This window comes from Hyperolius riggenbachi, chromosome 3 (assembly GCF_040937935.1).
Source record: "Hyperolius riggenbachi isolate aHypRig1 chromosome 3, aHypRig1.pri, whole genome shotgun sequence".
In the NCBI taxonomy this organism is placed as follows: domain Eukaryota; kingdom Metazoa; phylum Chordata; class Amphibia; order Anura; family Hyperoliidae; genus Hyperolius; species Hyperolius riggenbachi.
Genome location: NC_090648.1, coordinates 502,043,530 through 502,067,439, shown reverse-complemented (window position 1 = coordinate 502,067,439; position 23,910 = coordinate 502,043,530). Strand labels below are relative to the sequence as shown.

Below are 23,910 nucleotides of genomic sequence, written 5' to 3'. Positions count from 1 at the left end.
GGTGAAAAGCTGTCTCTCATTACGTGCATTTACTGGTGAAAGGCTGTCTCTCATTATGTGCATTTACTTGCCATGCCCATTTTCGTCACCGTGGCACACTTTGCGCGGCGCAAATTTCCTCGTACATGTTGCCCCCTACCCATTTGACTGCCCCCTCATATGTGCCAGTCTAGAACCGGCCCTGTACCCCTGCCTACATATACTGGGCACATATACCCCTGGCTACCTGTTCTGGGGACATCTATACCCCTGGCCACCTATTCTGGGGACACCTATAGACCTGGGGCTACCTATTTTTGGGGAACCACTGCTGTCAGATTAAATGTATTTCGGGGAACTGCTGCCAGATTATGTGTATGTTGGGGGAATCGCTGCTGCCAGATTACTATCTATTTTTTGTGAACCACTGCCATATTGTCTATATTTTGGAAGAACCTCTGCCAGATTACGTGGATTTTTGGTAAAATGCTGTAAGATTACATGTATTTTGGGGGAAGGGGGGAAAAACTATGGCAGAGCTCAAACTTCCCTGGCAGACCTTTTACAGCAATACTAAAATCATGTATATTTGGCCCCACCCATGACCACGCCCACATTCGGTAGCGTGACCACGCCCATTTCCGCGGTATGATTCTTATTCTCCCAAGCAAGAATCGCAAACAGCTCTTACCGGGAAAATTGCTGAAAAATAGCGCTGCTAAAGGCTTGCGATTTTTCTGCACTAGCGAAACATGAACCCTCTGAAGAGAGCACTTGCAATATTGGAACGCGGAGGGATGGGGCAGAGGCTACATTATCCAATAAGGTAATAGGAGGGACAAAAAAACTTTTTAGGGGGAGCGTAAGGATTACCATAGCAGTCATAGCTGCTGTTTAGGGGCCCATAGCCAAGGGGACCCAGTGGCAGTGCCTGGTGCGGGTAATGGGGTCCTCAGTGAGCCCCCCCCCCCCCTGAATCTCAGGCGCAGAGTATAGTGAGCAGTGTAGAGAAGTTATCTATACTGGGGGCTATCTTATACTGAGGGTGCCACTGGCTTCCTATACTAAGGGGCTACCCATAATGGAGACCTATTACTTGGGGTACCTTTGGCTACCTTAGTGGGGGAGAACTTTTGGCTACCTATACTGTGGAGATACTTAAAGAGACTCTGTAACAAAATTTTGAGCCTTATTTATTCTATCCTATAAGTTCCTATACCTGTTCTAATGTGCTCTGGCTTACTGCAGCCTTTTCTAGTTGCAATGTCTCTGTAATAAATCTTATCTTCTCTCCTCTGTCGGGCTCAGGCTGGAGTGTGTGGAATGTGCAGCACTGCTTGTCATTGGCAGAAGCTATACACACCCTCTCCAAGCTCTGCATGAGTCACACAGTGAGCTGTTCTCACTCTGGTTAGAAGCCATGTTTTTTGTTTGTAAACACTGCATAAAAATAGCAATTACAAGCCAGGATTGCAGCAGGGAGTGGCAGAAACAGCACAGAGGGGCCCAGGAGGACATAAGGAATAGAATGGTATGCTTTTTATTGTAAGAATTTTAGAGTACAGATTCTCTTTAAAGAAAATCTGTAATGAAAAAACCTCCCCTAGGGGGTACTCACCTCTGTGGGGGAAGTCTCCGGATCCTATTGAGGCTTCCCCCATCCTCCTCGGTCCCACGGCGGCGGAGAAAATCCTCCCGGAGCGGCGGCGATGCAAATATTTACCTATCGGGCTCCAGCGCAGGCGCAGTATCCGCTCTCTGCACAGAGATAGAAAAAAATAGACGATCTCCATCGGGCTGCTCTACTGCGCAGGCGCAAGTCTCCTGTGTTTGCGCCGTAGAGCGGACCCGACAGAGATCGCCTATTTTGGCCCATCTCCGTCAGAAAAGCCGCGACAGCGCCCCCGCTGGAGCCTGGAAAGGTAAATATTGAACAGGCTGTCTGGTTTGTCACCTGTGCATTCCGGGGGCTGCAGCGAGACCGCCGTGGGACACAGGAAGACGGGGGAAGCCTCGATAGGGTCCAGAGGCTTCCCCCTACTGAGGTGAGTACCCCCAGGGGAACTTTTTTTCAGTACAGGTTTTCTTTACCACTTAAGGACCAGGGGTGGTTTGCCTGATCTGTGCTGCAGGGACTCTCCAGCCCGCAGCACAGATCAGGATAGAGCCAGGGCGATCAGACTTACCCCCTTTTTTTTCCCCACCAGGGGGATGTCCTCCTGGGGGGGTCTGATCGCCGCCGGCTTGCTGCTCTTCAAAGCCCCCCTCCGCAGCGTTTTCAGCGCTCCGTCCCTCTCCCTCCCCCTATGAGCGGCGCAGGACAGATATCCGTCCTGCGCATTGTAGGATAGACTTCAGCCTATCATATGCCGGCGATCCCCGGCCAATCAGAGGCCGGGGATCGCCGATCTGCCTTACGGAGCCATATGATGTAAACAGCGGGGATTTCTTCCCCGCGTGTCTACATTTTGCCGGCGAGCCGCGATCAGCAGCTCTCCGGCTGTTCACGGAGACACCCTCCGTGAACTAACTCCTATGGGCGTTAGCTGGTCCTTAAGTGGTATTGGGGGTACCTCTGGCTACCTAAAACTGGTGTGTGTAGGGGGTGAGGACGGAGCACGAAGGTGTCCTGTAACTTTTTTGTGGGGAAGAGGGCAATCAAAATTTGGCTATGTGGTCCCCAATGGTTTCTAACTACGCCCCTGATGGACTATAAAATCTAAGTAAGGAAGCCATTACTAAGGACCCCACATTTTATCTCATTTATACAGAACTCATGTAACCAGCAGTCTCAACCAACCAGCACAAATAGCCAGCAGTACTCACAGTGGTGAAGGCCGACTTCTTAGGCCCTGTTCTCACGCTGAACCGCCAAACGCGATCACAAGCAATTGCGATCAAGATTTGCATTGCTTTGTTCACGACGCAATTGCATTTTGCGATTCTCATGCCAGTGAATGAGAATTGCAACACAGTCGCCAGGAAAATGCTGCATGATTGTGATCAGCGGAAATCGCAATGGCGCCGCCAGTGGTGACTACAGCTTCAAATTTTATTAGGGGGCACAATGGCTGGCTGGTGGGGCCCATTTGGGTGATCAAAATCGATGATTGTATGGCAAACTTTAGATATTTTTTGCCTAACTAAAGTGATAAAATTAAGGCTAAGTTCAGCAATGCTAGGAACCAAATGTAAATATCACAAACAGAACAGGCTTTTGAACAGAGCAGATTGTCCAAATGATGGTGCTATTATGAAAGAAAAGTTACCTACAGATGTACTTGGCTAGTTTGCTGACATGCTTTAATCCTTTCTTGCTAGCAAGCTGCTCCTGTGTGGACAGATCACAGACAAATCATTCCAGACCCCAGCCTGAGTCTAACCACTCTACAAGCAAGGGGAAGGGGGAAGAGGCAGGAGATAGAGAAACACTGTGTATGTAATTCATTATCTTAGTAGCTAAGCATTGCTGGAGACTAGAGCTTGTATTTTACGGACAGAAAGCAGGGGCGTAGCAGTAGGGGTTGCAGAGGTAGCGACCGCATCGGGGCTCTTGGGCCAGAGTGGCCCCGAAGGGCCCTCCATCAACTACAGTATTAGTTCTCTATTGGTCCTGTGCTCATAATAATCACTTCTATAGATACTTTGAACAGTGGTAATCCTTAACAAGCTGCTCCCCATCCCCTTCTTGCACCTCTGACACTGTAGTTGCTATTGGCAGGGATTGCTATGTATAGAGTGCTTGGGGGTAATCAGTAACAAGCTGTTCCCCACCCCCTTCTTGCACCTCTGACACTGTAGTTGCCATTGGCTGGGATTGCTATGTATAGAGTGCTTGGGGGTAATCAGTAACAAGCTGTTCCCCACCCCCTTCTTACACCTTTGACACTGTAGTTGCCATTGGCAGGGATTGCTATGTATATAGTGCTTGGGGGTAATCAGTAACAAGCTGTTCCCCATCCCCTTCTTGCACCTCTGACACTGTAGTTGCCATTGGCAGGGATTGCTATGTATAGAGTGCTTGGGGGTAATCAGTAACAAGCTGCTCCCCATCCCCTTCTTGCACCTCTGACACTGTAGTTGCCATTGGCAGGGATTGCTATGTATAGAGTGCTTGGGGGTAATCAGTAACAAGCTGCTCCCCATCCCCTTCTTGCACCTCTGACACTGTAGTTGCCATTGGCAGGGATTGCTATGTATAGAGTGCTTGGGGGGTAATCAGTAACAAGCTGCTCCCATCCCCTTCTTGCACCTCTGACACTGTAGTTGCCATTGGCAGGGATTGCTATGTATAGAGTGCTTGGGGGTAATCAGTAACAAGCTGTTCCCCATCCCCTTCTTGCTCCTCTGACACTGTAGTTGCCATTGGCAGGGATTGCTATGTATAGAGTGCTTGGGGGGTAATCAGTAACAAGCTGCTCCCATCCCCTTCTTGCACCTCTGACACTGTAGTTGCCATTGGCAGGGATTGCTATGTATAGAGTGCTTGGGGGTAATCAGTAACAAGCTGCTCCCCATCCCCTTCTTGCACCTCTGACACTGTAGTTGCCATTGGCAGGGATTGCTATGTATAGAGTGCTTGGGGGTAATCAGTAACAAGCTGTTCCCCATCACCTTCTTGCACCTCTGACACTGTAGTTGCCATTGGCAGGGATTGCTATGTATAGAGTGCTTGGGGTAATCAGTAACAAGCTATTTCCCATCACCTTCTTGCACCTCTGACACTGTAGTTGCCATTGGCAGGGACTGCTATGTATAGAGTGCTTGGGGTAATCAGTAACAAGCTATTTCCCATCACCTTCTTGCACCTCTGACACTGTAGTTGCCAATGGCAGGGATTGCTATGTATAGAGTGCTTGGGGGGTAATCAGTAACAAGCTGTTCCCCATCCCCTTCTTGCACCTCTGACACTGTAGTTGCCATTGGCAGGGATTGCTATGTATAGAGTGCTTGGGGGGTAATCAGTAACAAGCTGCTCCCCATCCCCTTCTTGCACCTCTGACACTGTAGTTGCCATTGGCAGGGATTGCTATGTATAGAGTGCTTGGGGGGTAATCAGTAACAAGCTGCTCCCATCCCCTTCTTGCACCTCTGACACTGTAGTTGCCATTGGCAGGGATTGCTATGTATAGAGTGCTTGGGGGTAATCAGTAACAAGCTGTTCCCCATCCCCTTCTTGCTCCTCTGACACTGTAGTTGCCATTGGCAGGGATTGCTATGTATAGAGTGCTTGGGGGGTAATCAGTAACAAGCTGCTCCCATCCCCTTCTTGCACCTCTGACACTGTAGTTGCCATTGGCAGGGATTGCTATGTATAGAGTGCTTGGGGGTAATCAGTAACAAGCTGCTCCCCATCCCCTTCTTGCACCTCTGACACTGTAGTTGCCATTGGCAGGGATTGCTATGTATAGAGTGCTTGGGGGTAATCAGTAACAAGCTGTTCCCCATCACCTTCTTGCACCTCTGACACTGTAGTTGCCATTGGCAGGGACTGCTATGTATAGAGTGCTTGGGGTAATCAGTAACAAGCTATTTCCCATCACCTTCTTGCACCTCTGACACTGTAGTTGCCATTGGCAGGGACTGCTATGTATAGAGTGCTTGGGGTAATCAGTAACAAGCTGTTCCCCATCACCTTCTTGCACCTCTGACACTGTAGTTGCCATTGGCAGGGATTGCTATGTATAGAGTGCTTGGGGGTAATCAGTAACAAGCTGCTCCCCATCCCCTTCTTGCACCTCTGACACTGTAGTTGCCATTGGCAGGGATTGCTATGTATAGAGTGCTTGGGGGTAATCAGTAACAAGCTGTTCCCCATCCCCTTCTTGCACCTCTGACACTGTAGTTGCCATTGGCAGGGATTGCTATGTATAGAGTGCTTGGGGGTAATCAGTAACAAGCTGTTCCCCATCACCTTCTTGCACCTCTGACACTGTAGTTGCCATTGGCAGGGACTGCTATGTATAGAGTGTTTGGGGTAATCAGTAACAAGCTATTTCCCATCACCTTCTTGCACCTCTGACACTGTAGTTGCCATTGGCAGGGATTGCTATGTATAGAGTGCTTGGGGGTAATCAGTAACAAGCTGCTTCCCATCCCCTTCTTGCACCTCTGACACTGTAGTTGCCATTGGCAGGGATTGCTATGTATAGAGTGCTTGGGGGTAATCAGTAACAAGCTGTTCCCCATCCCCTTCTTGCACCTCTGACACTGTAGTTGGCATTGGCAGGGATTGCTATGTATAGAGTGCTTGGGGTAATCAGTAACAAGCTGTTCCCCATCACCTTCTTGCACCTCTGACACTGTAGTTGCCATTGGCAGGGACTGCTATGTATAGAGTGCTTGGGGTAATCAGTAACAAGCTGCTCCCCATCCCCTTCTTGCACCTCTGACACTAGTTGCCATTGGCAGGGATTGCTATGTATAGAGTGCTTGGGGGTAATCAGTAACAAGCTGTTCCCCATCCCCTTCTTGCACCTCTGACACTGTAGTTGCCATTGGCAGGGATTGCTATGTATAGAGTGCTTGGGGGTAATCAGTAACAAGCTGCTCCCCATCCCCTTCTTGCACCTCTGACACTGTAGTTGCCATTGGCAGGGATTGCTATGTATAGAGTGCTTGGGGGTAATCAGTAACAAGCTGTTCCCCATCCCCTTCTTGCACCTCTGACACTGTAGTTGCCATTGGCAGGGATTGCTATGTATAGAGTGCTTGGGGGTAATCAGTAACAAGCTATTTCCCATCCCCTTCTTGCACCTGTGACACTGTAGTTGCCATTGGCAGGTTTTGATGAGCTGTATCAATTGTTATATATAGAGTGTTTGGGGGGCCCCAATGTAAAACTTGCATCGGGGCCCACAGCTCCTTAGCTACGCCGAAAGTTTTGAATCAGGATTATTCTCTTTATTCAAAACTTCCTGTCTGTAAAATACAAGTTCTTGTTTATTGGCTTATTTAAAAGAAAAAAACATAAGCTTTCATCTTGTAAGCCTTCTTCATACTCTATTCCTGGTGGCTGACAATGTTAGAACATACAATCAGAAGGAGGTAGAGAGATTTTTTTTGCAAATATAAGTGTCCTCCAGATACAATAATTACCAGGGATCTTGCAAGGAGTGTGAGGTATTTATGGCAAATAGATAAGAAGACCCTCGGTTAACTTAAAGAGACACTGTAAGAATAAAAAACCTCCCCTGGGGTGTACTCACCTCGGGAGGGGGAAGCCTCAGGATACTAATGAGGCTTCCCCCGTCCTCCTCTGTCTCACGGGGGTCTCGCTGCAGCCCTTCAAAGCCGGCGCGACAAATCCGACAGCCTGTTCAATATTTACCTTTCCAGGCTGTTGCGGCTCTTCTGACGGAGATAGGTGGAAATAGCCGATCTCCGTCGGGTCGCTATACTGCGCAGGCGCCGGAGACTTGCACCTGTGCAGTAGAGCGGCCTGATGGAAATCGGCTATTTCCGCCTATCCCCGTGGGAAGGAGCAGATACTGCGCCTGCGCTGGAGCCAGGAAGGTAAATATTTACATCCCTGCTGTTCGGGGAGCTTTATCGCCGCCGCCTTGAGACCGAGGAGGACGAGGGAAGCCTCAATAGGATCCGGAGGCTTCCCCCACCCGAGGTGAGTACCCCCTAGGGGAGGTTTTTTCGTTACAGATTTTCTTTAACGTCTACATCAGCCTTTCTCAACTTTTTTACCCTGGAGGGACCCTGCAGATCATTTTTAAATCTCAAAGAACTCCTTGCATCTATTTTGCAGGAGGCATGGACTTCAAAAGTAGTTGTGGCTGTTTATTTAACTACCCCCTATTACAGTCTTCTTATTCTAGTGCTTTTTATTAATATGCTCATTATTATTCTGACCTCCAATTTAGTGCTTCTTTTTACAGTACCCCCTATTTTAGTGTCTTCTATTATACTTTCCCCACGATGGGGGGCGGGGGGAGAGAGACAGTCAAGGGGTCACAGTGATTCGTTGGGGGGGGGGGGGGTAGGCAGTGCCTCAGTGTAGAGCTGACTTATGGGCGTCACAATCACCACAGTGTGAGTGATTCCATAGGATCACTTGTACTTGAAAGCGCCCGAGTGAGGATGGGGCCTTAGGAAACGGGCCCTTATGCTGTTTGTGGGCTCTGCTGTGTTTCAAGACTGGTTCCATGGCACAGTAAAGGCCTGTTCACACTACAAGAGCTTTTCTAAGCGTTTGTGATTTTAAAAAGCTCTTGCCAATGTTATCCTATTAGTGTGTTCACACTGGAGCTAAGTAATTTTGTGTAAAAAAAAAAAAAACATAGCATTGCATTAGCAAGAGCTTTTAAAATCTCTACCGTTTAAAAAGCTCTTGTATTATGAATTAGCCCTAATAGGTATTGATTGCATTGATCTTAAAATCCTGCACTACTGGAGATGATCACTAGAGGTCACTATCCCACCACATCCATTCCTCATAGATAACGCATACTAGAAGATGAGGAATACAGAAGATCTACTGTCTGTATGTGAGAAACCATTAGGGATAACTAACCAGCTGAATTCGTTGGAATTGAGTGTTCTGCTGGTAGATACAGAACCTTGCAGTCAGATTTTTGTGTTCTGAAGGCGTTTTCCATTGAAGTCAAATTGCAGTTCATAACAAAACCGCCTTACTTGCTATCGTCACCAAATATCCCACGTATGTTATGTTGGGTACACACTATGAGATTTTATGGTCGATTTACTGTCAGATCGATTATTTCCCACATGTTCCATTTGCTTTCCGATCGATTTCCGAGCATTTTCCGATTGATTTCCGTTAACTTTAATAGGAAATTGATCTAAAAATTCTCGGAAATCGTTCGGAAAGCAAATCGAACATGTTGGAAATAATCGATCTGACATTAAATCGACCATAAAATCTCATAGTGTGTACCCAGCATTAGGAAGATTAACTCCAAAGCTGTAGACTGCACACAAACCAATGATGCCCATACACATATATCAGTTTTGAAAGAGGGACAAATTAGGTTGATAAAGGAACAGAGGGACAGGGTTCCCAAAGAAGGACAGTTGGGAACTATACAAACGCTTAACAAAACTGCTCAGTGTACTAAACCGTAAACGCACTGGAAAACGCAGACAGGGCCCCTTTCCACTAGCTGCCTTTTTGCCAAAAAAACTTAAAATGCATGCGTTTGCTGATTCTTAAGTGTAGCCTGTTTAAAATAAGAATCCACTGCTGCGTTCCGATTTTAAAAAAACCGCAAACGCATGTCTGTGCAATTATGATGCGTTTTGCGTTCTAATGTAAAGTATAGGAATGCATGAAAAACGCATTGTGCGTTTTGTATTGATTTAACCACTAGTATCTATTTCTTAAAAATCAAGACAACACTTGCCAATCAGAAAAACGCAAACGCATAAAAAACGTACATCAAAACTGGTAAAAAACGTAAACGCAAGTTTTGCGTTTTGCAGTGGAAAAGGACCCTCACTCTCTAGCATAAAACGCATGCGTCTACTATCCTGCAAGTGTGCGCTCAGCCTAAGGGCACACCAGAGCAATTCTGGAGCGGTTTTTAAAACGCTTGCAGGGGGAAAACCGCTTGGCTAATGAAAGTGAATGGGATGGTGCACACCAGAGCGTCTCGTTTTTTCCACAAACACAAACTCGGGGGCTGCAGCATTTTTTAGATTTCTGAGGCATTTCAGCCTCAATGTTAAAGTATAGGAGAGTGGAAAATGGCTCTGAAAAACACTACATCAGAGCGGTTTTCCAGGCGTTTTTGTGTTCAGTAACAACTTTACTGTAACAATATTTGAAATCTGCTAAACAAAAACACTCCAAAAACCGCTAGGCATGTTTATTAGAAAACCTCTATGGGCCCTTTCACACCTAAGCAGGAATCGTGCGATTCCCGCTAATCGCTAAAGCACTAGTGGTTTTTTAAAAACGCCAGTGCTATATTAGTCTATGGCAGTGTTCACACTTGAGCGATTAGCGATAATCGCGAGTGTTCCGTGATTATCGCTAATCGCAAACGTGTTACCTGCAGCATTTTCCCGCCGATTTAGGATCAATCGCCATTAGCCTATATAGAAACGCTACTCACGATCGCTCCAAAAACGCAAATTTGTACAGTGATTTTTCCGTGTTAAATCGCGAAAAAAAATCACCCACGGAAAACGCTACCCAAAAATCGCTAGTGGTTAGCGATTTTAGGTGTGAATGGGCCCTAAACATGCCTAGAATCGCTCTGAAAATCTGCTTCAAAAACCTCTAACGTTTTGCAGATCTGCTAGAGGTTTTTGGTGTGCACTGGCTCTTGATGCTGCCAGGTTGTAATAGGATTTCTCATTTGTAACCACCCACTATACATTTGGAAAGGTTAAAAAAAATCCCTGCAGGAAGTTTGAGCCCTCTGAGCTGCCGTAGCAGACTTAGCCCAAAGCCAAATGCTCTCATTGTAGAGAAGAGGATCAGTCTGGATGCCACATAGGCAGGGAGGGGGGAGCTTCTGATGCTGACTGCGGTTGGTGGCTGGGGGCTCAGCAGAGCAGGGGTTAATCATCCTTGTGTGAAGGTCTCAGGCTCTCTGCCCAGATCTGCTTCTTGCAAACTTTTTTTTTTAAACTTTTAAAAACTTTTTTACAACTTGGCATGAAGATTTAGCACTGGCCACTTAGCAGGCCCATCCATAGCATGTTTCTCCTGAGTACGCCGGCGCAGGGCTGAGCAGCACGGTCACACGCGCTGAATTTCTGTATATCTAGGTTCAATACTTTCCTTTTATATGTATAGTTAGCTGTCTGGGGTGTCGTGTAAAAATGTCAAATGAGGTTAAACATAGGAAGAAAGGGGGCTCGCCGTCGGCCAAGGAGGCGAAGGATGTCCAGCGGACCAGTGCCGCGGCGGGACAGCGGGCGCAGGAGGACGCCGCGGGGAAGGTTGCTGCCGCATCCCCGGCCTCTGGGAGCGGGTCCCCTTGCCCGGATGTCAGGACGGTGCTGTGCTGTCTGTGTCTGGCAGTCTGTGTGGCTTTAACATGGTAAGTTGTCCCTAATCATTTATTATTTAGTATTTCTATAGCGCTGACATCTTCCGCAGCGCTGTACAGAGTATACTGTCTTGTCACTAACTGTCCTTCACAGGCAAGGATGGTCGTAGTTAGTCAACTTCGCTACGCTGGAACTACGCGTAGTTTTACGCAATTACGCTTCGCCAAACTACGGCTTCGAAATCAAATATTCGCTTCGTATGCATTTTGTAGACTACGCATTAAAATACGCAATTATGCGTAGTGCGAAGCGTAGTGTATGCGGATGCTTATGCCCGTATGCAGATAATTTTACGCATTAATTCCTCTTTAAATGATCACATTGGGAACTCTTCTATGCGTACATTCCCCTTTCCAATGCGTAAATTTGTAAGCATACAATCGCAAGCGGAAAACTAGACGCGAGTAACGCATTCGTAGTGCACTATGCAATACACATGGTAACTACGCATAATGGGCGTAAGCTACACGTAGCGGTACTTTGCTACGCGTAAATTCGTAAGTGTACTTTTGAAACTTCACCTACGAACTACCATGCGTAGATGCGAAGTACGATGTGTAAATTCGCACTGCCGTAGTTTCTGCTTATCCCTGCTCACAGGAGCTCACAATCTAGTCCCTACCATAGTCCTATGTCTATGTACGTATCGTGTAGTGTATGTATCGTAGTCTAGGGCCAACTTAAAGGACAACTGAGAAGATTGTGGAGGCTGCCATATTTATTTCATTTTAAACTATACCGGTTGCCTGGCAGCCCTGCTGATCTCTTTGGCTGCAGTAATGTCTGAATTACACCAGAAACAAGCATGCAGCTAAACTTGGCAGATCTGACAATGTCAGAAACACCTGATCGGCTGCATGCTTGTTCAGGGGCTATGGCTAAAAGTATCAGAGGCAGAGGATTAGCAGGACAGCCAGGCAACTGGTATTGGTTAAAAGGAAATAAATATGGCAGCCTCCATATCTCTTTCACTTTAGTTGTCCTTTAAGGGGAAGCCAATTAACTTATATGTATGTTTTTGGGATTAGGGAGGAAACCTGTAGCCTCCGCAGCTGGCCCTGGTAAGTCGGCGCAGGCGCAGTTGGGCTGTGCGCTCTCCGCCATCTTGCTCCCATGGCTGGAAGCATTCTGTGCCTGCGCAGTATGCCCTGGACCAGAGGACTTTCCGGGGCAATTTGCAGAGGCTGCCGGTAACGGAGGACCGCGACGTGGGAGTGATCAGTGGGGGTTGGCTTGCCAGTGTCCAGTGCCTATAGCACCCCCCTGTAGAGATGTCGACCAGGCCCCTTGTGCCCCCCCCCCCCTTTCCCCATTACAGTGTTTAGCTTATTGGGGGATATGTGGAGTCCCACTCCAATATGTAGTACAAAGAAACAGTGGTACATCATGCATTACCTTTTTCCGCAGGACAGGTCCTCTTCCCTCCTCTTCAGTGTACAAGTGCTGTACAGCCAATCAGGAAGCAGCTTCCATCCCCATACGTTATGTGACAGGGATGGAAGCCGCATGGTGGTTGGCTGTACGGCACTTGTACACTGAAGAGGACCTGTCCTGCAACCAGAGGAAGGTCACGTATAGCGATCCGCAGCTGCTCTGTATTACGTACAGGAGCGGGCCCCATTTAACCTCTGCCCCCCCCCTCCCCTGCGACGCTGGGGATTGCGGGGGCTATTGTTATGCCCCTGATCTAAAAGGTTGATCTGCCGGTTTCCTGTTGCAGGGAGGGTGACAGCATATGTGACATCACTTTCCGTGGCACAGAACACCCGAGTGGGAACCCAGCCTTAGATATATAGCAGGCAGACGAGAAGAATCAATCTGTAGTCTGGAACCGACTACAAAACGCTATCGCTAATCGCAATCACTAGCGTTTTGTAAGAGCGGTTTGTAAGCTATTTCATGAGCGTTTCCAGTAGCAATTTTACAAAGTGTAATCAATTTGCCAGCGGTTGTGTAGCGATTAGCTTTTTAATTGATTGGTCCTTTCAATTAATTTTAATTTTGTTACAGTGTGCAGTAACTTCAAAACGCTAGCAAAATCGCTCTGTGCAGGTTTTGATGAGCGATAACGCCAGCGTTTATAAAGTTTACATTGCAGAAACGCTAGTCGCTAACGCTCAAAAATGCTGCATGTCCTGAGTTTTGCGATTTGGTAATCGCAATCGCTCCAGTGGAATTTGGCCCATCCATTAACATTAACTGAGCATTTAGGGAAATCGCTAGCGGTTTGAATCGCTCCCTAAACGCTCACAAAATCGCACTAGTGGGTTTGAGCCCTCAGAAAAGATCTTTACAAATCCCTGCACAGCAGCTGTAAGGAGTGTATAAATAACGGGTCATTTCCTGTCCTCTCATAGCCGGTGGCACGCTTACCAGCTGTCCCGTTACACTGTACATGGCACCCATAAAGGTGTTATTATTGGCTTAAATACTGCAATAAAGCATGCCTGGCCTGGCATAGCTATGGGAATACCTGTCTGCCTTATTGGCACATCGCTCATAATTTTTGAGATTAGAAAGAGGGACACTAAGACACGCCCCTTCCACTTATTTATCAGTTGCTGTCAGTTATAGATCAGTTGCTGTCAGTTATAACTGAAAGAACAATTGATGTGCAAGGTAATGTTTCCCTATGGCTCAAATGGGTGATATTACAGTTTAACAGTGTACTGACCTGGAAGCTATTATGGGCTAATGGCCATTTTCAAAATGGAGTTTGGAGAATTCCATCGATCACAGTGGACAAACAGGACGTGGGACAGGAGAAAGAGATTGAGGAGTAGACAACACAGGAGGTAAGTATGACCTGTGTATTGTTATTATGACTTTACATTTTCAGTCCAGGTTTGCTTTAAATCATAGCTCCCAACTGTCCCTCTTTCCTCCTCATTTGTCCCTCTTTCTATGTAAATATATATATTTCTCTACTAAAAAAAAGTGTTTGACTCTAAACTTTATTCACATCCTTTAAATTGATATGTTACTCATTTTAAAATGTTAATATGAAGGAAAATGAACCAGGATAGAAAGGACCAGTGTGGTTTGAATTATAAAACACATTTTTTTTTTTATGAAATATGACAGGGGCGTGGCTTAAGTGTCCCTCTTTCTCGTTGGGAAGTGTGTTTACATTGTAAATTTAGGGATGTGTTTATTTTAGATACCATGATTGAGTTCTATACAGTAGATTCAAAATATTTTGACACAGCATTGTTACAGATACTTTTTTCATTTTTTTTTTTAGGATTGTATTTCAACAGTCGCACAATTTCACCCTCCTGGAAGAGAAGTACCGCTCGCTGCAGTCGCGCTCCTCCGCCCTGGGGGAACTGGAAGCCAAAGTTGGAGACATTTTTGGGAAGGTAATTTGCTTGCTGAATTTCATGCAGCGTTGGCATCGATTTAGAAATGTAACCCCAGTTCCTATCCAAAGGCAATGCTGGAAAATCTGCACAAGTCTCGATGGCGTTAGTTACTATTCCCCCTCCAGGCCGCCGTGGACTCGGGAAAGACGTAATTTTCCAAATGACGCTGTTTTTTATAGAAATTTGAGCTCCGTCTTTTGACGGCACCCAAATTACTGTCTGAGCATCGCTATAGCTTTAATTCCCATTGCAGTCTATAGCGGCGCATGGGGTGCCCAACGGTTTTTGGTTTTTTTTTGCCACTGCAGTATTCTGTATCCGGCTATAGTGGAAAGTGGGCGGGGCACATGCATCATACGTCAGTCGGAGACCCATGGGCGGGCTGACTGGCACTTGTAGCTTGATCACTGTTTGCACACTACTCTGGACTACTGACGGAATTGCCTGTCATCTGTGACTTGCTTGTGCATGGCTTCAATGCTACAGTATCATCCAGGGTGGACAGAGGAGCACAGATCAGACCTATACTTCCTGTGCAAGCTGCTGCATGATTATTGCATGCACATTGCTACATATTGGATACTGTGCATTTCGACCTAACTTCGACGCGGTCTGTGCTCGCCTGCTGAAGCATATTCTATGTGCTTGAATGTGACAATTTCTGATATAGTAAACTACTTTGCCTGATCACTTGGCGTTTACTGTAAATGTCCACAGCACTCTCCCATGGTATATAGTCTGGTCACCGGCTTTTTGTCTGAGGGGCTCACAATCTAAACCCTACCTGGTGTAAGAACAATTGTGGGGGAAGCCAATTATGTATTTGGGATGTGAGAGGAAACCGGAGTGCCCATGGAAACATGGGGAGAACATTCAACCTCCATGCAGAGAATGTCCTGGGGCTTCCTCCAGCCCCCTGGGGCGTCCTCCCGTCCTCCCAGTCCCCTCATGCCACTGTCACCCCCATATAGTCAGCGACTTGGCTGTGTTGTGGACTACTGTCCTAGCCCTGCACACCCCCCAATTGCACTCCCATGGCCGGTAGCGTTCTGCACATGTGCAGTTTAAGACTGTAGCTGCGCTTGTGCAGAGCGCTTCCGGCCACGGGAGCATGATCGGGTGGTGAGCATGGCCGGGACCACGCATGTGTAGTGGCCTGCAACACATCTGGATTGTGGATTTCACAGCACAACAACGGAGCGGATCAGAAGGACATTATGGACGCACGTGGTCTACAGGGGGCTGGAGGAAGCTCCAGGTATGTAAAACTTTAAAATCTGAAAACCACTGCGCCTGCGTTGCCATGTCCTCGCTCCCGCTGACATCACCAGGAGTATATTGTGCAGTCCCAGTACGGTCTGCACCTGCGCAGTACGCTCCTGGTGATATCTGCAGTAGTGAGGACACGGCAACGCAGGCGCAGTCGTTTTCAGACTTTAAAGTCTGAAATTCTAGAAGTGAACCGGAGGCGGGGCGGAGCATCGGTGAGTGGCTGCGCAGGCACAAGACGTCTGTGGGGGACCATTAGAAGTCCCGGGTAAGTTCAACTCCTTTCCCCCCCCCCCCCAACCCCTTACAGTAGTCATTTAAAGGACAACCGAGATGACATGTGACATGATGAGATAGACGTGTATGTACAGTGCCTAGCAAACAAATTACTAGGCTGTGTTCCTATTTTTCGTTCTCTACCTGAAAAATTTAAACATCAGGTATGCAAGTGACAGTTTCTATCCGGGTTGGAAAAAGTATTTTTTAGGAGAAGGAGGATTGATACTTTATTAAGCACATAATGTAATGTGTGTTGCCGTTGCAACGCTCACGTTACCCACGTATCACGGGTTGCGCTAATTGCACAATGCGCGGTACCCTGGCGTTTGTACCGGTAACAATGCCGTGCACAATATTACCGGCAGTTTGTGCATCAGGCCCATAATGCCAACTGGTGCTTGTCAAGATTGTAATGTGAAAAATAAAATGTATCAGTGCGCTCCAGCTCCCTAATCAAAGATACACAGTCCTGTTAACAAATTTTTGGGCGCGCTCCCTGCTACATATAAGAACAATAAGTCCAATCCAGTTCCGGTTAAGCGCCACTTGACTTCAATATCCAAATGTTCCAATTCTTGACAGGAAAGCCTCCACCGCACCTGATCAGGTGCCACTCACTGGATAGTTAAACCACCTGCGTCTTGTAAAGCCTTGAGGATATTCCAAGGTCACCCCCAACCTTAAACGATCAAATCTCCTCACTGCAGTATCTCACGTCATTCCCTTTTCATTACCTCAAATAACACTAGATTTGAATGTATTGATGAAAAGCTACTACACTCATATTTATTGTAGTTTAAAACAAGTTCACATTTGTTTTAGGGCTCTACTCTGTTCAGGTGGCCACGGCTGGCTCTGCATTGATCTCCTTAAAGAGGAACTCCAGCCTAAACAAACATACTGTCATTAAGTTACATTAGTTATGTTAATTAAAATAGATAGGTAATATAATCTTTTACCCACCCTGTTTTAAAAGAACAGGCAAATGTTTGATTTCATGAGGGCAGCTATCTTTTTGGTTGAAAGGAGGTGACAGGGAGCATGAGACACAGTTCCAACTGTCCTGTGTGCTGATCGCCCCTCCCAGTTGCTAGGCAACGTGAACAACAACATAGGAAATCCCATCATGCTTTTTTACTTTGATGGGTGGAGCTTAGCTAAAAATGCAGCTAGCTAAAAATGATTCTTTGGTAAGAAAAGCAAAGTTCTGATGCTGTGAAACTGTTAAAGAAACACCAAGCCTTTTCAGTGCTGCTGAGTAGATTTTTAGTCCGGAGGTTCACTTTAACTGATATCCTATGGGTACTGCTGCCGCACGTGCAGCTTGCTCCGCATGCCGTTCTTTTACAGCTGATGCCTAGCTACAAGTGCTGCGCTACATCCAGGATCCGCCCAACCGGTTTCGTCATCAAATGACTCATCGGGGGCCCCTGATGATTCATTTAATGACGAAGCTAGTTGGGCTTTGTCAAGAATTGGAATATTGAAGTGGAGTGGTGCTTGAGCTGAATTGGTTTGGACTTAGTAAGTTTGTAATTTGATACATTTTGTAATGTTTGTTTTGTAAGTTTGCATAAAAAATTGCTATTTAGTTGTGCGCAAACTTCTGAAGCTTGGAACCAGACCAGTCCAATGCGGCAGCCAATGATGCATTTGCAAGCTGCGTAATTTTGCACTTCAGCTCGGAATGATTAGCGTATCGTCGACCATCTGTGTTGAATAGTGTAAACGCTGTGCAAACCAAGACTGTGTCTTTCATGTGTGTGTTATACGGAATCCCTTCTCGTTTTCTGCTGCACACAACTCATATGGAGTGCAGGCCGACTCTGATAAGGAGCTTAGCTGCTTCATCCTTCCTGTCCCCTGCTTACACTGTGCAGATAATCTTGGGGTAATTCCCAAACCATCTGCCTGGTGGAAGTTATGTGGTTCTTCAGCGAACGGCGTAGACGTCAATACGCGAACGCTACTCTTGTCAGAAAATGCTGTTCCCCTTGCGCACCCTCTACAGCCGGCCTGGCCAAATAAGATAATACTAAATTAATTGGAGAAAAACTAGACTTTATTCTGCAAGTACAAATATAATTTTGTGTTCATGGGATCTATTGCTTATAACATTCAAAAAGTGTTCTTAAAGCGGACCTCCGGAGTAAAATAAAACCCACACTATCAGCACAGGCAGCAGAACTTATAGCAGCAGTAAAAAATATCTGAAAAACTGACTTGGGCCATAAAATCCAGGTTTTGATGGTTAGCCACGCCCCTGTCTGAAAAACTGCCATGGCAGTTTTCTGCCTTGTAAACCCTGTTAAGAGATTGTGTCATTTGTGGGTGGGAGGAGTCTTATAGTGTGGCCTAAGGGTCACTCTGGTTCTACCTGTGCCACTGAGCCAGCCTATCACAGAGAGGTACTCTGCTTCTACCTGTGCCACTGAGCCAGCCTATCACAGAGAGGTCCTTTGCTTCTACCTGTGCCACTGAGCCAGCCTATCACAGAGAGGTCCTTTGCTTCTACCTGTGCCACTGAGCCAGCCTATCACAGAGAGGTGCTCTGCTTCTACCTGTGCCACTGAGCCAGCCTATCACAGAGAGGTGTTCTGCTTCTACCTGTGCCACTGAGCCAGCCTATCACAGAGGGGTACTCTGATTCCACCTGTGCCACTGAGCCAGCCTATCACAGAGAGGCACTCTGCTTCTACCTGTGCCACTGAGCCAGCCTATCACAGAGAGGCACTCTGCTTCTACCTGTGCCACTGAGCCAGCCTATCACAGAGAGGTACTCTGCTTCTACCGGTGCCACCCTATCACAGAGAGGTACTCTGCTTCTACCTGTGCCACTGAGCCAGCCTATCACAGAGGTACTCTGCTTCTACCTGTGCCACTAAGCCAGCCTATCACAGAGCGGTACTCTGCTTCTACCTGTGCCACTGAGGCAGCCTATCACAGAGAGGTCCTCTGCCTCTACCTGTGCCACTGAGCCAGCCTATCACAGAGAGGTACTCTGCTTCTACCTGTGTCACTGAGCCAGCCTATCACAGAGAGGTCCTCTGCTCCTACCTGTGCCACTGAGCCAGCCTATCACAAAGAGGTCCTCTGCTTCTACCTGTGCCACTGAGCCAGCCTATCACAAAGAGGTCCTCTGCTTCTACCTGTGCCACTGAGCCAGCCTATCACAGAGAGGTCCTCTGCTCCTACCTGTGCCACTGAGCCAGCCTATCACAAAGAGGTCCTCTGCTTCTACCTGTGCCACTGAGCCAGCCTATCACAAAGAGGTCCTCTGCTTCTACCTGTGCCACTGAGCCAGCCTATCACAGAGAGGTACTCTGCTTCTACCTGTGCCCCTGAGCCAGCCTATCACAGAGAGGTCCTCTGCTCCTACCTGTGCCACTGAGCCAGCCTATCACAGAGAGGTACTCTGCTTCTTCCTGTGCCGCTGAGCCAGCCTATCACAGAGAGGTACTCTGCTTCTTCCTGTGCCGCTGAGCCAGCCTATCACAGAGAGGTACTCTGCTTCTTCCTGTGCCACTGAGCCAGCCTATCACAGAGAGGTACTCTGCTTCTACCTGTGCCACTGAGCCAGCCTATCACAGAGAGGTACTCTGCTTCTACCTGTGCCACCCTATCACAGAGAGGTAGTCTGCTTCTAGCTGTGCCACTGAGCCAGCCTATCACAGAGAGGTCCTCTGCTCCTACCTGTGCCACTGAGCCAGCCTATCACAGAGAGGTACTCTGCTTCTAGCTGTGCCACTGAGCCAGCCTATCACAAAGAGGTACTCTGCTTCTACCTGTGCAACTGAGCCAGCCTATCACAGAGGTACTCAGCTTCTACCTGTGCCACTGAGCCAGCCTATCACAGAGGGGTACTCTGCTTCTACCGGTGCCACCCTATCACAGAGAGGTACTCTGCTTCTACCTGTGCCACTGAGCCAGCCTATCACAGAGGTACTCTGCTTCTACCTGTGCCACTGAGCCAGCCTATCACAGAGAGGTACTCTGCTTCTACCTGTGTCACTGAGCCAGCCTATCACAGAGAGGTCCTCTGCTCCTACCTGTGCCACTGAGCCAGCCTATCACAAAGAGGTCCTCTGCTTCTACCTGTGCCACTGAGCCAGCCTATCACAGAGAGGTACTCTGCTTCTACCTGTGCCACTGAGCCAGCCTATCACAGAGAGGTCCTTTGCTTCTACCTGTGCCACTGAGCCAGCCTATCACAGAGAGGTGCTCTGCTTCTACCTGTGCCACTGAGCCAGCCTATCACAGAGAGGTCCTCTGCTCCTACCTGTGCCACTGAGCCAGCCTATCACAGAGAGGTACTCTGCTTCTAGCTGTGCCACTGAGCCAGCCTATCACAGAGAGGTCCTCTGCTCCTACCTGTGCCACTGAGCCAGCCTATCACAGAAAGGTACTCTGCTTCTACCTGTGCCGCTGAGCCAGCCTATCACAGTGAGGTACTCTGCTTCTACCTGTGCCACTGAGCCAGCCTATCACAGAGCAGTACTCTGCTTCTACCTGTGCCACTGAGCCAGCCTATCACAGAGAGGTAGTCTGCTTCTAGCTGTGCCACTGAGCCAGCCTATCACAGAGAGGTCCTCTGCTCCTACCTGTGCCACTGAGCCAACTATCACAGAAAGGTACTCTGCTTCTACCTGTGCCGCTGAGCCAGCCTATCACAGTGAGGTACTCTGCTTCTACCTGTGCCACTGAGCCAGCCTATCACAGAAAGGTACTCTGCTTCTACCTGTGCCACTGAGCCAGCCTATCACAGAGCGGTACTCTGCTCCTACCTGTGCCACTGAGCCAGCCTATCACAGAGAGGTGCTCTGCTTCTACCTGTACCTCTGAGCCAGCCTATCACAGAGAGATAATCTGCTTCTATGTGTAACTAACTAACCAGGAAGTGGAGGAGATACGATGATCGCCAGGAGTAGACAGGCTCTGCCCCCCTCCTCCCCCATGCTTCAGCAAGCAAGCACAGATCGCCTCTAAGCTAGACCAAAATGCACAGTGCTCCATATGCGGGGATTTGCCTGCACCAATCACGCAACAGCTTGCGCAGAAAGCACAGGTCTCACCAGTAAATGCAGGTACAGTACTGATAGTGTGCTCCTCTGTCCACATTTCTGTGCAGCCTGCATGATGTTGTAGTGTTGCAGCCATGCACAAGCAAGTCACAGATAACAGGAAATTCCCTCAGTAATCAGGCAGCAGCTTGCACAGGAAGCACAGGTCTCCCCGGCTGGTGCTTTTGAGGTAATCCTCGCTGGTTGTGGTAGTGTGGAGATAACAAGCAGGCTACAAGTGGCTGCCCGTCCGCCCACCAACCACGGCTCATGGATCTCTGACTGACATATGACGCATGACCCCGCCCACTGTCCACTACAGCCAGATACAGAATACCGCAGGGGCCAAAGAACAGGTTTATTATAACAGAAGTTCTATTATATCCAGGTTTACTATACCAGGAGTTACTCCCATAGACTTAGCATATGAACACTTACCAGTATTAGCCGCCGTGATATCGATGACTCCCTGTAGTGTCCCCGTGTCCTCCTCCACTCCTCCGTGTCTTCTTCTGTCCCTCTGTAATGTAATTAGCAGGGCAGGATTTACCATAAGGCACTATAGGCACATGCCTACAGGCGCCTGATGATGGAAAGGCAGCTCACTGGCTTCCCCAAGCACCTCCCACCCTCCCTATGCAGAGTCCTAATGAGATGAGAGTGTAAATGAGAGGTTACTCGCCCTGCTCTCAGCATTCTACTGCCCAGATCTCCCTTCAGACAGGGGAACCTCTAGCTACTGAATACTGGGGGTATTTCTGGCTACTTAATGTTAAGGGACACCTGTAGCTACCTATGCTTGTCAAAGGAAGTAAGTGAGAAGTGACAGCTGGGCCAGCCAGCACACTTGCAGTGCTCTTCGGCGGGGGTTTGTAGGTTCAGTCTAGAGTGCCAGGAAATCTGTGCCTATAGGCTCCTGTGAGGTAAATCTGGTCCTGGTAATTAAATTAGTGATAGCCGCACGCATGTATCTCTCACCTGACCCGAGGGAGCCCGCAGCGATCAATCCCTCACTCAGTCTTCGCCCTAGTGCCAGCATGTCCTGGTCGTGCCATTTGCATGCGACAGCCACTAGGGGAACAGCGAGCGAGAGGAGAAGCAGTTGATTTGCACGGGCTCCCAGAATTGGGTGAGAGATACACTCGGCTGCTTCCGCTAATTGCATTTTTCGGGGGGAGTAGATGAGGACACTGGGGGACACAGGAGTCAATACACCGTGGCTCCCAACTTTCCCTCTTTTGGAAGGACAGTCAGGGCTGGTTCAGACGGACGTTTGGAGGTGTCGCGTTCATTGGCGTCGGGGCGGCAATGCGTTCGGGCTTTCAGCAGCGTTCGCGTTGCGTTCGGATGTGGTCGCGTTTTTTCTTCCCCTAGGGGGACATTACCCGTCGCGGTTAACCGCCCCTGGAAGCTACATGTAGCTTCCAGGGGCTACTCGAATGCCAGGGAAAATCGGGACCCAAACGCCGCGTGAAAGCTTGGTACAAACGCTCCCATTCACTTGAATGGGAGCGTTTTAACGCCAAGCCCCGAACGCTGGCGGTAAACGCTCCGCAAGCGTCCGTCTGAACCAGCCTTCACGCTTTGGTGACCCTGTCCCTCTTTCTTCCTCATTTGTCCCTCTTTTTTTGACTGATGTACAGATCTATAAATATATGATTTTTTTTTTTTTTTTCTGAAAAATGTTTGACTCTTTATTTCCATCCTTTAAATTGATATATTTCTTATTTTCAAATGTTAATATGAAGGAAAATGAACCAGGTTAGAAAGGACCAGTGTGGTTTGAATAATAAAACAGCATATTTTTCTTATGAAATCTTTAGGGTGTGTGTGTGTGACTAGGGGTGTGTCCGGGGTTTGACTAGGGGTGTGGCAGGGCATGGCTTAAGTGTCCCTCTTTCTTATCTCAAAAAGTTGGGAGGTATGAATAGAGGACACCAAGGGGGACAGGAGGAGGACACAGTAATTGGGGGAGAACATCTACAAAACGCTCCTGTAACAAGGACACACCAGGTTTAGTTTATGGGGTTTTTTTTTCCCCTGGTTTTTGTCCTCTAAACATATGTGCGTCTTATATTCCGGAGTATCCTATAGTCCAAAAAATACGGTAGTTTACTATAGTGGAAGTTTTACTATATGAGAGTTTACTGTAACGAGATCATACTGTAGACTAGTATATAGCGTTTCTGTACCATTTAGCAATGTAAGCATGCCTGCTTGGTGTGACATAGAGTTACTGCTTTTTCCTGGGCGTGATGAAGGGTCGGTAAGCCTCATTTGCAGTCGCTGAGCCGTTGCTGCAGCACCTTCATTGATTCATATTAGTTGGTATGGGAGGCGGTCACTCCTTGGGCCTTCAGAGGCCGACTACTCAAGTTCCACGTGGCGGATCTCAGCGAATTCGCCGGCGTCCGTCCCAGACAGCGTCCCGCTGGGATTGTCCTGCCAGACATAAAGTGCGCATCTGACACGGACCGCCGTTCTCATAGAGGGGGTGGCGGCCTTCATAATCAGCGGACTGCGGAACTTCAGCTATCCCTGCCGTTATTAGATGTCATTATCACACACAAGGACAAAACGTCAGGAAAGCTTTCACAGGGCATTCTCCTAATCCGGGGAACGCATTATATCGTCCTTGTGAGATGAGATCAGGCGGGTCAGATAATACCGGAACTAGAGAAATTATCACTTGTAAAAGTGGTAATATTCTCTGAGCTTTCTTCTGTCTTGTGCGCTCTCCAAACACCTACAGGACACCGGAAGTGAGAGGGATATGAAGGCTGCCATATTTATTTCCTGTTAAACAATACTAGTTGATTAGCAGCGCTGCTGATCTCTTTGACTGAAGTAGTGTCTAAATCACACACCTGTAACAAGCATGCAGCTAATCCAGTCAGTCAGAAACACCTGATCTGCTACATGTT

The 23,910-nt window shown here is 47.9% G+C and overlaps 1 protein-coding gene across 2 annotated transcripts in view; it reads left to right on the top strand.

The window, feature by feature from the left end:
* The first annotated feature begins 10,423 nt into the window (after positions 1-10,423).
* IKBIP (IKBKB interacting protein) overlaps positions 10,424-23,910 on the top strand; it is a 40,635-nt gene continuing 27,148 nt past the window's right edge. For both annotated transcript variants that reach the window (XM_068278322.1, XM_068278321.1), the window contains exons 1-2: positions 10,424-11,003; positions 14,258-14,375. In XM_068278322.1, the coding sequence (XP_068134423.1) occupies positions 10,783-11,003; positions 14,258-14,375 (339 nt within the window). In that variant the 5' untranslated portion in view covers positions 10,424-10,782. The remainder of the gene's footprint in view (positions 11,004-14,257; positions 14,376-23,910) is intronic.